General features: G+C 40.9%; 1 protein-coding gene across 1 annotated transcript in view; it reads right to left on the bottom strand.

Moving 5' to 3' along the window:
- Window positions 1–17,200, bottom strand: part of LOC121004762 (protein-glutamine gamma-glutamyltransferase E-like) — a 31,667-nt gene continuing 14,467 nt past the window's right edge. The window contains exons 6-13 of the mRNA XM_040437107.1: window positions 13,791–13,968; window positions 12,059–12,194; window positions 11,340–11,443; window positions 10,591–10,833; window positions 8,114–8,653; window positions 6,116–6,273; window positions 5,042–5,175; window positions 1–481 (exon numbers count right to left, since the gene is read on the bottom strand). Of these exons, the coding sequence (XP_040293041.1) occupies window positions 334–481; window positions 5,042–5,175; window positions 6,116–6,273; window positions 8,114–8,653; window positions 10,591–10,833; window positions 11,340–11,443; window positions 12,059–12,194; window positions 13,791–13,968 (1,641 nt within the window). The 3' untranslated portion in view covers window positions 1–333. The remainder of the gene's footprint in view (window positions 482–5,041; window positions 5,176–6,115; window positions 6,274–8,113; window positions 8,654–10,590; window positions 10,834–11,339; window positions 11,444–12,058; window positions 12,195–13,790; window positions 13,969–17,200) is intronic.

Here is a 17,200-nt window from a genome sequence, read left to right as displayed (position 1 = left end):
ATGAAAAATGAGTTTTGGGGGGTGACAAAAGCCCTTTAATGACCTATATTACAGTGTGATGACAGAAAAAGCACTTTTGTCAGGAGATTTTGCTGTTCCGACGTCTGGGTGGGTAAATCAGTAGCGAATCCCTATTTTTAGGGATTAGCTACTTAAATGTACACACGATAACACTTAATTACCATGGACATTGAGTCATTAATACTGGCCGACTGCATAGGTATTTTATAATAAAATGATTCTTTCCCTTTAAGAGAGAGTCCTAAAATGTTACATCTTTAAATACACAAATACCATGGGTAATATGATCGCCCACCGGGCACTGGCTGCAGGTTACCAGGAATTCACATTAAGTAGCTGGTAGCCTTTAATTGTAAAATGTTTACACTTAAAATTCACTATAAGTTGCCTTGTGCCCGTCCTGTAGGGCGTTAGCTCCACCTTGAATCTTATCTTCTCGTTTGGTTTCAGGTAGGGCACCCTGTAAATGACAGAGAAAACATTTATCAGTGACCACCATGGCGCTACTGACAGATAAATGACATTTCTAATACACAGTGGCATACAGAGTACAGTGTCTCATAGCAATGATAAAATTGAAGGCCCTTTAAGCAGCTGCTTAATACCACAATCCAAACTACTAGAATCAAGAAGTCCTACAATTTCTATTTTGTCTCTAGGACCTATGGAGACCACATCCCATAAAATGAGGACAAGACCAACTTTGGAATTAGGCTCCTCTCTCAACGGGCCTCGCAGCAGTTGTATAGGAGGCCTCTATAGTATGAACACCCTTACTGGTTACTAGTGATGAGCGGGAGGTGCTATATTCGATTTTGTGATATTTCGCGAATATTCGATTGAATATTCGTCGAAATCGAATATTCGGCATTATTCTATTTATCGCGAATAATATGCGATTTAATTATTCGCGTATTGAGATTATTTTTTTTTTTTTTAACTGTATAAGGCAACTTTCCTATTGGTTGGCTATGGCTATGTCTAATATGTGTATTTTACGAATATTCGCTATATTGCTATATATTCTTGTTTTAGAATATGACGAAAATTCTAAAAAACAAAGTTATAGCATTATAGCGAATATTCGTAAAATACACATATAGACTGCAATTTAGCTAATATAGTGCTATAGTATTTTTTTTATAGCGTAAATTTTTTCAAAATCTTAGGTTCAAAAGAGACAAAAAAAATTAGATTATAAAAAAAAAAAAGATTATAGCACTATATTAGCTAAATTACAGTCTATGGGCCAGATTTATCATTACTCTGACAGCTCACTCCACTTTCACATATGGCTAAAGTCAGCTTTAGCCAAGTCAGATTTATGATCGGCCCTTTAAGACTGTAATAAATGTGGTTTGACGGTAGCAGTTTATCCGTCAGTAAGCAGCTTTACAAAAGTCGCACGTCTTTACGAAAAAGTCGCATGTTCTATTAAAAAGTCGCATAAGATAAGCATGGTCCTCACTGGAGTGAAATTGCGCATTTTTGTGTGACTTTTTTTGCGACTTTTTGAATAGTCGCAATAGTAAATCTGTCTAGAGATTCATTTACATATGAAAACACGCCCACTTTCAGAAAACTGGCGAGCATAGTGCAGAGGCAATAAAAGTCGCAAATTTTTGCGCAGTTTAAGCGATTGCGCAAAAATTTGCGACTTTTTCACTCCATTATTCTGACTTGAGCTAATGATAAATCTGGCCCTATATGTGTATTTTACGAATATTCGCTATATTGCTTTAACTTTGTTTTTTAGAATATGATGAATATTTGAAAAAACGAAGTTATAGCAATATAGTGAATATATTCGTTATTTAGAATATTCGTCTTTTTTTTTTTCAATATGTACTGTTATTCCACTTTGGCATACTCCTCCCTGACAAGCGTCCCCGTCACCATGGGAACACCTGTGGGTTAGAATATACCATCGGATCTGAGTTTTCACGATCTCAGGGAAAACTCAGATCCGATGGTATTTACTAACCCACAGGCGTTCCCATGGTGACGGGGACGCTTGTCGGGGAGGAGTATGACTCATTGACCCACAAGAAAGAAGCAGGGAGGAATCATGTTTTCAGATGTTAAAAAATGATGAATATTCGATATAGCGAATATATAGCACTATATTAGAAATATTCGCAAATTAGCGAAGTTGCGATATTCGCGATTAATATTCGCTATTCGAATATTCGAGCTCAACACTACTGGTTACATAAATATGATTTTGATTTGACCACTAAAGGTCCACTTATAAGGGAAGTGAAAGCTTTTTATTACCCTTTTGCAAATAAAAGTCGTCTGGCAAACATCCTATATCGATGGGGGGATGTAGTATTACATGGCACATTCAAATGAATAGGCAAGCATGTAATACATGGCCAGGCTGAGTCTGTGAAAGCTAATAAAGTCAAATGGTAGGATACTGTATGTCTTAAAGGGGTTCCCTAGGCTACAGATATTGATGACCTATCCCTAGGGTACAGTAGCTCATCTATAGATTGGTGGTGGCCCAACACCCGGCACCCTCACCATTTCCCCCACCCCACTGTTTCAGGCTGCCATGGTGCCAGAAAGTATGCAGTGTACAGAGCTGAAGGCAGCTTTGCACATTGTGTAGTGGCCGTACCAGGGTACTGCAGATCAGGTCCCACTCATGTGAATGGGAGCTGAGCTTCAGTATACCTGAGTCAGAAGCTACTTTGTATGGAGCCTTCTGCTTCCACCCCATAGAGCGTTCGTTTCTGGCACATCAGCAGCCTAAGGCCTCTTGCACACGACCGTATGTCTTTTTCAGTATTTTGCGGTCCGCAAAAAATACGGATGACATCCGTGTGCATTCCGTTTTTTTTGCGGAACAAAACATCTGGTCCCTAATAGAACAGTACTATCCTTGTAAGTTATGCGGACAATAATAGGACATGTTCTATCTTTGAACGGAAAAACGGAAATACGGAAACGAATTGCATACGGAGAACCTTCCGTTTTTTTTTACGGACCCATTGAAATTAATGGTTCCGTATATGGACCGGATACGGAACGCAAAAAACGGAACATAAACGGAAAAAAAAAACGGTCGTGTGCAAGAGGCCTATAACAGTTGATCAGTGGGAGTACTGGTTGTCGGATGCCCACCAATCTGATATTGAGCCATCCTGAGGACAGGTCATCAATATCTGTAGCCCAGAGAAGCACTTTAACGAGGAAACTGCTTTAACCATCTAAATTTGTATTCTAGTAGGAAGAGGGTCATGTGACACATCAAACTTATTGGGAATTTCACAAGAAAAACAATGGTGTGCTTGGTTTTAACGTTACTTTATTCTTTCATGAGTTACTTACAAGTTTCTCTTTGTTTACAGCCATTGACATTTCGCCGAGGTTAACACGTGAGGAGCGGATAGAAATTGTGTTGATGTCTGGTGAACGCAGTAACCGGGTCATTGCAGCAGATTTCAATGCAAGACACCCTACGAGACCACCCATCTCCCATGCTACAGTTAGCAAACTGCTTGCTAAGTTTCGTGAAACTGGTTCAGTGTTGGATTTGCCAAAATGTGGACGCATGAAATCTGTCTCTAATGAAGAAACATCAGTGGCTGTCCTAGCTTTATTCAGCAAGAGCCCACAGCGTAGCACTCGCCGCATGTCACTGGAGAGTGGCATTAGTCGAACAACCCTTCGGCGGATATTAGCTACTCACAAATGGCACCCTTACAAACTCCAGCTACTGCAGCATCTCAACGAGGATGACCCAGATCGGCGCACTGAATTTGCAGAATGGGCAAAACAAAAATTGGAACAGGACCCTCAGTTTACGCAGAAGATTTTGTTCAGTGATGAGGCAAACTTTTATGTGAATGGTGAAGTTAACAAACAAAACCACCGCTATTGGTCCGACACTAACCCACATTGGATAGATCCCTCCAAGACTGTTGGAACAAAAAAATTGATGGTGTGGTATATGGGGTACAAAGATAGTGGGGCCATTCTTCATCAATGGAAACCTCAAGGCCACTGGATATGCGAAATTGCTACATGATGATGTGTTTCCCTCTATATGCACTGAAGCTGGCACGTTCCCTGAGTTTTTCCAGCAATATGGTGCACCACCACATTATGGGTGTCAGGGCCGAGCATTCCTAGATGAACAGTTTCCTGGAAAGTGGATTGGTCGTTGTGGGCCAGTTGAATGGCCCCCAAGGTCTCCCGATCTGACCCCCTTAGACTTTTATCTTTGGGGTCATCTGAAGGCAATTGTCTATGCTGTGAAGATATGAGATGTGCAGCACCTGAAACTACGGATACTGGAAGCCTGTGCTAGCATTTCTCCTGTGGTGTTGCTATCAGTGTGTGAAGAGTGGGAGAAGAGGGTTGCATTGACAATCCAACACAATGGGCAGCACATTGAACACATTGTATCAGTGGTCAGAAACTTGTAAATAACTCATGAAAGAATAAAGTTACGTTAAAATCAAGCACACCATTGTTTTTCTTGTGAAATTCCCAATAAGTTTGATGTGTCACATGACCCTCTTCCTATTGAAAAAACAAAAGTTGGATTCAAAATTTCCGACTTCAAAATAGCCGCCATGGTCACCACCCATCTTGAAAAGTTTCCCCCCCTCACATATACTAATGTGCCACAAACAGGAAGTTAATATCACCAACCATTCCCATTTTATTAAGGTGTATCCATATAAATGGCCCACCCTGTATTATAATGTTATAATGTTTAACTGTCATAACCGAGATGCGATTAAAGGCAATAATCTGATCCCTAGAACATGGGTGCAATTCTGCCTTGCGTGTCATACAACCTGTCCTACCAGTATGGCAGATGTTTCACAAGACTTTCCTACCAGAATAACTAGTCTCATTTCCAAGTAATGAAGTAATGGATGTTTATGATTTTGTATTCTTACTAATAACATTGTGCAAATAGTATTAGCATTATCACCACTCTCCCAAAGGACCTAGACCTTTCTAGTTCATGTGAGGGTAGCTGCGGGGTTATACTCACATAGTAGTAAGCTCACGGTCAATAAGGCCACTGCCTTCCACCACCAGCATGCAGTCCCTGATGGCAATATTAAGGGGGTTTCTAAACCGAATCTCTAGAGCCATTGTCTTGTACAGCATAGCACTACCTAGAGGCTGGAAGAAGAAAACACATGATATAATTATAATAATGGAAACACGTAAATAATTCAAGAGTAAAATAAAGGTATAGGATACGATTTCTGATGCCTGGACGTGGCTGTTTGCAGGACTTTAGGCTAGTGGGGCACAGAGATACGGAGAAGAGGTGCATGTTGCCATGCATTCCTCTAGGAGATTTGACTTACTACTGTTGCTTTTGTTCTTTCTCCATATGTTACATACCACTTCTCATCTAAGCAGACTTTTTTTCAGTCGCTCTTTATGACCTTTGGACATTGACAAGGAGTCCTTCGGGACATAGAGTAATTGAAAAGACTAATGGGCACCATATACTATTACACCTACAGGCAATGACAGTGATTATATGTAACGCTTGTAGGAACCCATCATAGTTTGGGTAATTTCGTTATATTATGGGGGGGGGGGGTCACCTCTATGACTGTTAGGTCTCAATATCAGATTGGCGGGGTCCGACACTTGCCACCCCTCCGCCTCAGATCAGCTTTTTGAGGAGACCACATCATTCTAGTGAGTGCCGTGGCCTCCTTACAGCTTACCAAGCATAGCTTTGTCCATTAGTGGCTATGCTTGGTATTGCAGTTCAGCCCCATTCACTTGAATGAGACTGAACTACGCCTAGGCCATGTGACCGATGAATGTGATGTCACTGGCCTAGGAAGAAGCTGCATCGCTCACTGGAGCACCACGGCCTCTTCAAACAGCTGAAAAGTGGGAATGCTAGGAGTCGGACCCCCACTAATCTGATAATGATGACCTTTCCTAAGGATAGGCCATCAAAATCTTGGAAGCCCCTTTAAACAACCCCTTTAAATACTTGGCACCAGGACTTAGCAACTTCATGCTATTCCATTATCCTGTCTGGTTTATTGTTTTGATGTCCTTTATGGAAATCTTTACTGTCTTTTCATGTTACCTTGATAACAATAGATGGGCTCTCCAAGACCAGATTCTTTGTAACCACAATTTTATCACCATGAGGTAATTCACAAAGAGCGACCACTTCTATCATATTCCCATAATTGATGTATTTATAGTAGTGGGAGTAGGGAATCTGCAAGGTGATGTGTGCATCTGGAAAACACAGTATATGACATTACATTGACATCGGACTTAGAGGAAGATGAACATTTAACGCGTTTTCTTGTAATTTATTTATGTAAACTTTCCTGTATTCATTTGAGGCTATATGAAAAGGCTGGGTTATCATTTAAGGAAAAAATAGCACCACCTTGTGGTCATGTTGAGATCTACATTAAGCTGTTAAGATGTCAGTGATTTTTACACAAGTTGTCCAGAGGAAAAAAAAAAACATTAGGAATGGATGCCCACACTGCAGGGTTTAGCATGAAAACTGGAGTAACATCTGTAGACATATTTAAAGATGCAACAACCTTATCAAAGGACTTGCAATGTTTGATAAATTTAGTACAAATAATGGCAATGCTGACTTCAAAAATTGCCATCATGACCAATTCCCTCCTTTATGTACTACAGCATTAGCCCTTCCAGACCTTTGGATAGTGGGCCTACTACAAGAGCACTAGTGCTGCCCCTGTGACGGTTCTAGACCGGTGGATAGTGGACCTATTACAAGATCATTAGTGCTGCCCTCCTGTTGCTGTTACTACACCTGTGGATAGTGGAGCTACTACAAGAGCACTAGTGCTGCCCCCTGGGATAGTTCTAGACCTGTGGATAGCGGACCTACTACAAGAGCACTAGTGCTGCCCTCCTGTGGCTATTTCTAAACCTGTAGATAGCTGGTCTATTACAAGAGTACTAGTGTTTCCCCCTGTGACTGTATCTAGATCTGTAGATAGTGGGCATACTACAAGAGCACTAGTGATGCCCCCCTATGATGGTTGTAGACTTGTGGCTAGTGTTCCTACTATAAGAGCATTAGTGCTGCCCCCTGGAATAGTTCTAGACCTACTATAAGAGCATTAGTGCTGCCTTCCTGTGGCTATTTCTAAACCTGTAGATAATGGGCCTACTACAAGAGTACTAGTGTTGCCCGCTGTGACTGTTTCTAGACCTGTAGAAAGTGGGCTTACCGCAAGGTCACTAGTGCTGCCCTCCTGTGGCTGTTACTAGACCTGTTGATAATCAGACTACTATACCTCATACAAGAACACTAGTGCTGCACTCCTGTGGCTGTTACTAGACCTGTAGATAGTGGGTCTACTACAAGAGCACCAGTGCTGCCCCCTGGGATGGTTTTAGACCTGTGGATAGTGGACCTACTGCAAGAGCACTAGTGCTTCCCTTCTATGGCCCATATGTGCATTTTATTGCAGCCCATAGATTGCGGATGCTCCAGACTGTATCAGCTGTGTAGTATGTAGTTGTTGGGCAGGACAACTAAGAGCAGAAAGGTAAGGCTACCCATTCTGCCAGTATCCCCACTGGAGTTTAAAGAGGAGCTCTGGATGAGATACAATTAATCTTTCACCAGCCCCCTCCATATTTGGTGTAAATTAAAGCTATTTCACTCTAATTCAAAATGTGTGGCCCTGACCACGATGTGCGATATGTAATGCTGGTGCTTTCTTATGTGGCAGAGGGGCCCTTGTACCCTATCAAGCTTCAGGGCTAGGGTGTAACTTCTATATTGCACCCTGTTTATCTGGAAGCCTGCATTGTGGGATATCAGTGTGAAATAAATAATGGCCCTGGTATGTTGCATAATTCCTTGTAGCTCCAATTTACTAATTCTTAATGTGCACTGTATATAAGACATGTAACAGAGAAGCTCTGTAATATTGGTTGTGAGAAAAAAATGGCTCTTTTTCCAAACCCCCCCCCCACGCCCCCCCAACAAACTAGCATTCTTAGTTTCGAGAGATTGATATCAGCATCTAGGCCATGGTGGGACAGCTACCTCAGCTGTTGGAGCCATATATTTACGTACCTTGATTTGGACTGACAATAAGGGACTTCTGGTCTGTGAAGATGTCATTCACTCTTCTTCCAGTATACAGAACAGAGGAAGCGCTTAGATTCACCTTTACTGGTCTGTGATAAGGAGTTTGATTTTGTAGATTTAAAATGAGGTTGATGTCTTGTCCAACCACAAGAGGACTGAGGAGTTTAAACTTCCCAGAGATGTCTCGCCCATTAACTGATGGTACTGATGAGCGTGGCCGTGGAGGAGTTGGTGAAGGGGAAGATGGACGTACATGATTTCCTGTTGCAGTGTGTGATGGATGATAAAGGTTTCCTGTGGACGGTGAAGGTACGAGAGAACTTGCATTTCTATTTATGGCTCCCGGTCTTCCATTTACAGAAGTTGATAAATTTGGTGTTGATGATGAAAACCGTCCAAGTGGAGTATTATTCCTTGGTCTGTTGTTTGTGTGGGATCGATTTGCACTTACATTTTCTGATGGATGTCTATAAAATGAGATATTTCTGGAGGCCTTTTCAAATACATCCCTCTCTTGAGGAGATCCTGTTTTGATGAAAATATTTGATCATGATTAAATGACAGTATTACAAATATTTAACTCCATTTTCGCCCATTAATGTTGAGGGTACACAGGTCGTCACTAAAGAGGCCATGGTGAGGCGAAAATCCACAGTGGTATGGTCACATAATTTAGCCAGAAAACTGATGTTTGATCACAAAACTGCAGAGCCCAGTAGTGCACGATTTTGAATGGGTTATTTAACAATGAATTTAAAAAACCACAGTGCCCACATGCTGCATCACAACCATGTCAGTGCAGCCACCATGTGGCTTCAACCTAAAGGGATTTCCTCAAACAGACACTCTAGTCAAACTATGGTCACCTTTGGGGGTATTTTTTTCATTTTTTATTATTGAATTCTACTTACTTTGTTCTAACATTCATTTTCCAATTGGTTTTATTTTTTTTTAACAGTTTGTCCTGCACAGCTTCCAGTTTTCACTTCCTCTGTTTCTCACTGAACCCCATTGGAGAGACACCCTAACAGCTCAGTCTGTATCCCTTTTTACTCCTGACAGCTCAAAACACTGGCTCAAGCTAAATTCTTATCAGTTTGATAAGACTTTAGCGCAAATGAGGGTTTATGAGCTGCTATGAAAGCCATCAGCAGCTCTCTGATGGGATTCAGTGAGAAGAAGCAGCAGTTTGCAAAATTTTTAATAAAGACAAATTGGATAAATGACTTAGAATGCAATAATAAAAAATGCCTCCAAAGGTAGCCTTTAACTAAGCAATTGATTTGTTATGGGTCCAGGATCCAGTGATAGCAGGTGCAATGCCATTGAATTATTCTCATCTATTAGCCAGAGATAAGAATGGCTAAAAAATATTCCTAACCAACCTAACTAACTCTGTGCATTACATAGACAGTCCATTGATTTGAATTCGGACTGTGCAATTCTTCGTTTCACCTGAGGTGGCACTGCAGGGAAACTGAACACCTGCTGCCAAGTTCCCTTAAAGAATAAAGCAAATTTCTGCAGGTCACACCAGAAGGACATCCTGTTCTTATTATGGGCAAACACCATCTGATAAATGTTTTGGCCTAGATGGAAAACCCCTTTAAGTTTCTAATTGAGACCCAAACTGGCTATATGATAATATTTGGCCAATGAACAATCTGTCATTGCTATGCATAGGAGAATCTGGGAAAAGTATTGATTGAACCAACTTCCTTAAAGGAGTTTTCCGACCTTTTTTTTATACTGATTACCTATTTGAGAAGGCCACAGCACTCAGCCAGTGATGTCACGTTCATCGGTCATGTGGCCTAGGTGCAGCTCAGTCCCATTCAAGTGAATGGGGCTGAGCTACAATACCATGCACAGCATCTATACATTGTACGCCACTGTGCTTAGTGAGCTGTAGTGTTGATCACGAATATTATAATCGCAAATGTTTATCGTGAATATTGGCACTTTGAGAATTTGCGAATATCTAGAATATAGTGCTATATTTTCTTAATCCCGAATATTCTAGATTTTTTTTTCATCAGTACCCATGATCCCTCACTGCTTCTTGCTTGTGGGCCAATGAGAAGGCTGCAATATCTTTAACTTTAGGGGTAGTGTTGATCGCAAATTTTTATCTCGAATTTTCCGATTGCTGATTTTCGCAATCAAGAAAATAATGACTGGAGATCACGAATTTGCGAATATATGACAAATTTTCGTCCAAATATTTGTGAAATATCACAAGTTTGAATATTGCCCCTGCCGCTCATCACTGGTGAGCTGTGAGGAGCACTGTGGTCTCCTGAAACAGCTGACTGGTGGGGGTCCCGGGTGTTGGATCCCTGCTGATCAAATACTAATGACCTGAGGATAGGTCATCAGTGTATAAAAGTCTGAAAACCCCTTTAAAGCACCACATTAACAAAAAAATAAAAAAATACTAAAACATTCAAAGTTGTTCTTACCTTCTGGATATTTGTAGCTGTTTGTTACATCCACACGCGAATCACTACCCACGGCCTTAGTGCTGATGTTTTGGCCAACGTACTTGCTATCATTATAGGCTTTCTCCTTGCTGCCATCTTTATGCATAACCCAGGTAATACGATCTGCATTCACTTCAGCAAACACAAAGGGGGTGTCGTAACCCACATGCAAATCTCCTTCTTTGACAGCAATTACTGAGGTGGGTCCACAACGATAAGTGCCTGCGAGAAAGAAATTAATTTGGTCAGCAAATATCAGCAAATACCCTTAGTAGGAGTAATTTCTGTCTACATTTATACACTATCTTAAAATAAAAACTGGCAGAGTACAGCATAGGAACTAACATCTTGAAAGTCTCTGTTTATCCGAACAGTTTCATTCATAATGTTTCAACATTAGTTTAGAACAGAGCCATGGTGGCTAATGCGAGAATGAATCCTGATGGACCCTATTGACTTAAGATTTTGTCAGTCAGGTTTCCATCTGGATTCCAGCATATTGATGACTAGATTATCACTGCAGATTGTGCTAAGTCTTGCAGTCAAAAATATTGGAACTAATGAAGGAATGGCAAAAGCCTAAGAATCTGATTACAATGCTATAGATCCCCCATATTGAAGTTAGAGATTCCATTGGAACCCACCAGTCCCAATGTGAATTGACACCGTCTCCCAGGCTGCAAGGTACAATCAATAGTATTTATATGGACTTTTAACAGATTCTTTACCTTGACTTTGTTCTTGAGGCGTTGAATCGAGTACCTGCCACCCACTAAAATAAAGACCGAGGTCTCTCCTCATAAACCAGGATTCATTCCAGACGTGGAAATTCCTGCATTAGGACCAACATACATTAAACGGTGATCAGTCTTGCAATGAGATGCATTTTACAAGCAGAAGCTCAATATGAATGAAAAGATTTCCTTGTTAACCTTTCAAAAACAAGTTCTTCTCTTATACTTTGAGAGAAATTTGCTACGTAGACACTGCTGTAGGGGTATTTGGAAGTCAAAAGCTGAAACTTGGCACAACCTCTTTAAGTGGTGGAATGTGCTGTTTTTGCCCGTATGAACACCCTAAGGGTATGGCCACATGAGGCAAGCCTCCACAGTGGAATTTCCAGTGTGGGTTTGCTGCATTTATACTGCAAAATTTGCACCAAATGTCCATGTGATTTTGGTGCGTAATTGCTCTGGATTTCACTCTCTACATTGCAATGAATGTGATTTTTCTTTTTTTGCAGCGTGTAGATAAGATTTCTTAAAATCTCACTACTTATAGTTTGTAAAATGAGTGGATTTGCTGCATGCAAATGCACATAGGACAATCCATAGCATATCCAGTACATACCCTAAAATAAAGAATTTAGAGAATGTTACAGCAATTGTGAAGTGTCATTGATTATTATAGACATGAGGGACCCATTAAGCTAAGACTGAATACATACCAGATACTGTCATTAGAGGTCTCCAGAAATTTTCCTTCTGGGTCATAGTGCATGTCAATAGCCATGTTTCCATCAGTGTTATGGGCAGAGTTGAAATTTGTGATGACCCTGGTTGGAATGCCAAGACACCTGAGGACTGGAAAAAAACAGCAAGAAATGATATAGTTGTAGAAGGTGGAGTAGAAAAACAATAAAACAATGGTATGGAAAAGAAAGGTAAGGAGGAAACATGTCAACTCCAACATTTCATAATTTCTGAGATATTGCGGCTCTGTTTAGCAACGTGCATGCACATCTATGAATTAAACTATGAATCTGTTTAAAGGGATTGTCCAAGATTGGAAAAGAGGTCAGATATTTTTCCCACAAACAGTGTCACTTTTTTTCATTGACTGTGTCCAGTACTGCTGTTCAGTAGTGTTGAGCGTGAGAATATCGGCACTTTGAGAATCTTTTTTCACTTACTGTATATAGCTTCTCTTTATCCTTATGCTATCTATCATCCATGCCTTGTTTTTTTTATAGATACTATTTCACCTATCATTTATAAACTTTTATTATAAGTATTTTCCTACCTATTATTAATTAATTTTTATAGATGCTATATTATTTTATTTTTAAAATAAATCATTACCTATAAAATACAATAGACAACATATAACAGACGATCACACAATGGAGTATGCCAAAAGCCAGGTATGTGCAAGCCAACAACCTATCCATGAGACAGGTACAGTCAGCATACCTTACAATGGCAGCCTTGTGTGCAATAAGACATTCAAGACCATGCCCATGTTTATGTAAATGAGTTTACATGACAAAACTGTATAGAAAGGTTATTGAATATAAATGTTAGGACAATTATAAAACTGAAATTTTTTATGCAGCCCTCCTAAGCAGTGAGAGAAGAGTTAGCTGACATCCAAAAAAAATAATTCTATTTTTGTCACCCTAATGATAATGATCTAGGGGCGCAGGTCCCTCAAGCCATCCAACACAAATCAAGCAACTTTTAGGCTCACTGGTTCTCAAGTCTGTGTGGATAGAAAGCTGGTCTTGAATGTCTCATAGTGCACAAGGCTGCCATTGTAAGGTATGCTGACTGTTATCTGTCTCATGGATAGAGTGTTGGCTTGGACATACCTGGCTTTTGGCATACAGCCTTTGTGTGATTGTCTGTTTATTATATGTTATAGGTAATGAAATTGTGTGTGTAATATGCTTACATTACCAATTTCTTGATTTTGCTAATTCAAATATTGCCTATACTGCTCATCACTACTGTTCAGTCCCATTTTTTGGAATGAGAACAAGTTGCAAGACAAGTGACATCCTTATGGACAAAAGTGGTGCAGTTTCTAGAAGAAAATAAGAATATATTTTTTCCAATTCTAGACATCTCCTTTTACTAAGTTACTCAGTTTGAAGTATCTATCACTGGGCATCTATACAAACTTACACAGACAACCATTGCAATGTTTGGCAGTCAGAGTATTTCATATTTAAGCTCCAAAATGTGGTCCTTGCACTGGACTGTCAGGAAAAGTGATGAAATCGGTGAGCTGGTTAATCTGTGCTATCTGATAGCAGCTATGAAATGGTTCCTATGATACCAGAGTGGGAATCCAATAACTGGTTTCTCTAGACTGGATGATGTTAAAGATCGGAGGGCTATTGTCAGGAAAACTGAGATTTTTCATATTTCTAAAATCTCTACAGTAAAATTATTCACCTGTGCACATGACTGCTGCAAAAACCCAGCACTGGCCATACTTCACTGGCTTAAAGTTGTCATTGTACCACTTCCAAAGAATTTCAACGCTTCCATTCCAGCTGTTTGGATCAACACCATCCGAAAATTCCTTTTCCCACTTTCCTTCGAGAACACCATAGTCGTCATTACTGTTTATCTGGGACATGTCATAGAACAGAAACATTCAGAGCAAGGCAGACTTAGAAACATCCCAGCATATAATAAATTCTACTACAAAGTTCTTCAGTATATTGGATATTCTTCGCTGGTACTTATCGGTGACCCAGATCACAGCAGCCCAGTGCGAGAGACATTTGAATATTGGCTTAAATAACCTCTGTCAATATGATCAACCCTATTAAACCAGACATGCAGCCTGGCAGGATTGATCGTAGGTTGCAGTGGTGTGGAGATGAGGATGTTTATCTTTATGCTAATCAAGCAATTGGAGCACCAAGGGACAGGCTGTAGAGCTTTGAGCACCACAACAACTATGCCCTCCAATGCTTGTTAAACTCCCCATTCTATTGATTGATAGGGCTAATAGCTCTGTTTTCTTGTGTCTGTGATGTGACTCACAAATAATTAATGGAGGTCCAGCGTTAATATGTTCGGGAGTCACTGGTGTCAGTGTGTTTTATTAAAATCATACATTCCCCTAGGAATAATGTGCTGTGGCTTATATGTATTCAATCATTGGTGGTAGCAGAGCCTCTGCAGAGGGGAGGAAGGAGAGAATACTTCCATCGTTCCAGCAGCTGTGCTCCTCTGCTATGTGTGAAGCCACCAGCACCTCCACTTCTGGGTGAACTAAAGTCGCCGGTGGCTTCAGACACAGCGGAAAAGCGCAGCTTCCGGCAGGATGAAAAGGTAAATATTCTCTCCTTCTTCCCCTCTGCCACCAATGATTGCATACATGTAAGTCACAGCACGTTATTAAAATCATGCATTTCTATGGGAATTAAACCCACTGTCTCCAATGAGTCCCTATAGCATATTAACACTGGACCACCAAGGATTATTAGACAGTCACAGCGCAAACACTATTATTATAGCTATTATAGCCCTGTCACTTAAAGGGGAGAGGAGAGTGTACTAAGCATTAAGGGCTTAGCTGTATCAGTGCTTGAAGCCCTACAGCCTGCTCCTTGGTGCTTCAACTGCCTGATTTGCATAAAGAAAAAAATCCTCATATCTCAACAATGCTGCAACCAACAAAGATAAAAAAAAGTATCATTTGAATCAGCATGATCAACCCTACTAGGCAACGTGCATGGTTTATCAGGTTTAATTATGGTGACAGAGGCTCTTCAAGGTGTCCCTGCACCTTCAATAACTGTCAAATGAGCACCTGTTTGGCCGACAGCTATTTTTCCCAGCTCCCCCATACACATGCATGATCAGATTGGTCAAGCATGCATGTGTTCTCACTGGGGAGAGGGGATAAGGCTGCTGCCAGACACTTCAGACCTTGGCTTACCTTCCTTGAGAACAAAAGAATTGGCCGCTGAAATTCAACATACCAATTCTTCTTTTCCCTGAAGCCATCTGTCAGAGGAGAGTCAGAACATGCCCATATACATAAGACAGTCACCCGTTCCCACAGAGATCAGCAGGTTCAGCTGACTTTATTCTTATGTATATGGCCACCTTTAAGTTAAATGGCAAAAAGATGATGATGATGAGAAGGAATTGGTGATAATAAGGAATTGAGGCTTGAGTCTAAACCTGGAACTCCACATACAGCAAAATCAGAAAACTAAGCCATCACATGACAGGAGCAACTAGACGATCCTTGTACGTGCACCATTAGGTTATATGGGCATCAGAGAGCGGAAAGTCTGGAGTAGAGAACCTAGTCTTGTGTGCTTGGTGCAGCCATGTATTACGTGGCCCCCCATTACTTTATTACATTTCACAGCCTGGGATTTCAGCAGCTGGGATGGTTTGCTGTAGAGAATGGTGATCTATTGGGCATCTTTGAAAAAGAATGCTTGTCCTTCCAAACTTAGCATGATGTAAGACTTTGTTGCCATTCTTCTTCCATATGAAAGGATGGAAGAAAGGAAAAAGTTGAAAACTTTGGAAAGCTTGATAAAGGTCCCACAAAGTTGAGCTAAAATGTTGCACGTGTCTGAATGAGGGATCCTTACTTTTTTCATTATAACTCAGGGTACAGCTGAGTCAGGAGCCCCTTCTACCATTGCTGTGCTCCTCTCTTCCTTTTTTGTAACTCTTGTGACAACACCTTTCACTTTTTTTACATAATCACACGTGGATTAATAAATCCGCACTGCTTTAGAGATACATCTCGACATCACACAGCACCCTCAATACCACAAATGGTGCTCAGAGTACGATATTCAGTGCACAACAAATCCACAACAAGAAATGAATTGTGGTGTTCACCCAAGTGACAAGTCAAATTCACTGTGCTTCATTTGCAGAAGGCAGACATCAAGAACTGGTAAGGACATGTCTTAACTTGCTGTTTGTCAGCCTCTGTAAATAAAGCTTAGTAAATTTGACTTGGGTGAGCGCCACTAATCCGATTCTTGTTGTGGGTTTAATTATATGGTTTAAAGGATTTGTCCATGATTTTACTATCGATGGCCTATCCTTAGCCCAACACCATGCACCCCTGCCAATCAGTTGCCTTTGGGGTAGCTCTTGCTCCAGAACTACACAGCTCCATCCAGTATTTAGTGTACGGAGCTGGTAACTGCAGCGCTTTGAAGTAAATATGAGCTGCAATAACCACCTCTGTCCACTACACAATGGATGGTACTGTGTACAGTACAGGGGCGTAGCTATAGGGGGTGCAGAGGTAGCAATCGCTACCGGGCCCAGGAGCCTGAGGGGGCCCAAAGACACTTGTTCCACATAAGCCACTGGCATTATAGAAAGTGCATACTGGTCAATTTACACCTCTGGCTGGAGGGAAGGGGTTAGGTTAAGAATTTGACATGAGGGGGTACCCTTTCAATGTTTGCCTCAGGCAGCAGGAAGGATATGTGCTCCCCTGCCCCTTGCCAACAAGCACTGAGGGACGGGGGCCCAAGCTGAACTCTTGCACCAGGGCCCATGAGCTTTTAGCTACGCCCCTGGTACAGTAGTTCCAGTGCACCTATCCTTGGGATAGGCCGTCGATAGTAATATTCTGCACAACCCTTTTAAGGGTTGTCCCACTAAAAATATTATACATTTTTCAAACCAGCACCTGGATCTTAAATTAAAAAGTTATCGCTCTTAAAAAACATGACAGAAAATTTGATGTCAGAAAATCCAGATGCTGCTCCTTCCCTTCTGAGCCCTGGCGTATCCCCGAATAACAGGTTACTATGACAATTGGAGTGTTACTGTATTTAGGAGAAAGTGGGTAGCAAATT

Source organism: Bufo bufo, chromosome 6 (assembly GCF_905171765.1).
Source record: "Bufo bufo chromosome 6, aBufBuf1.1, whole genome shotgun sequence".
NCBI classification, from domain to species: Eukaryota; Metazoa; Chordata; class Amphibia; order Anura; family Bufonidae; genus Bufo; species Bufo bufo.
Note: the sequence above shows the minus strand (reverse complement) of the source record. Positions and strands in the feature narration are given on the sequence as shown.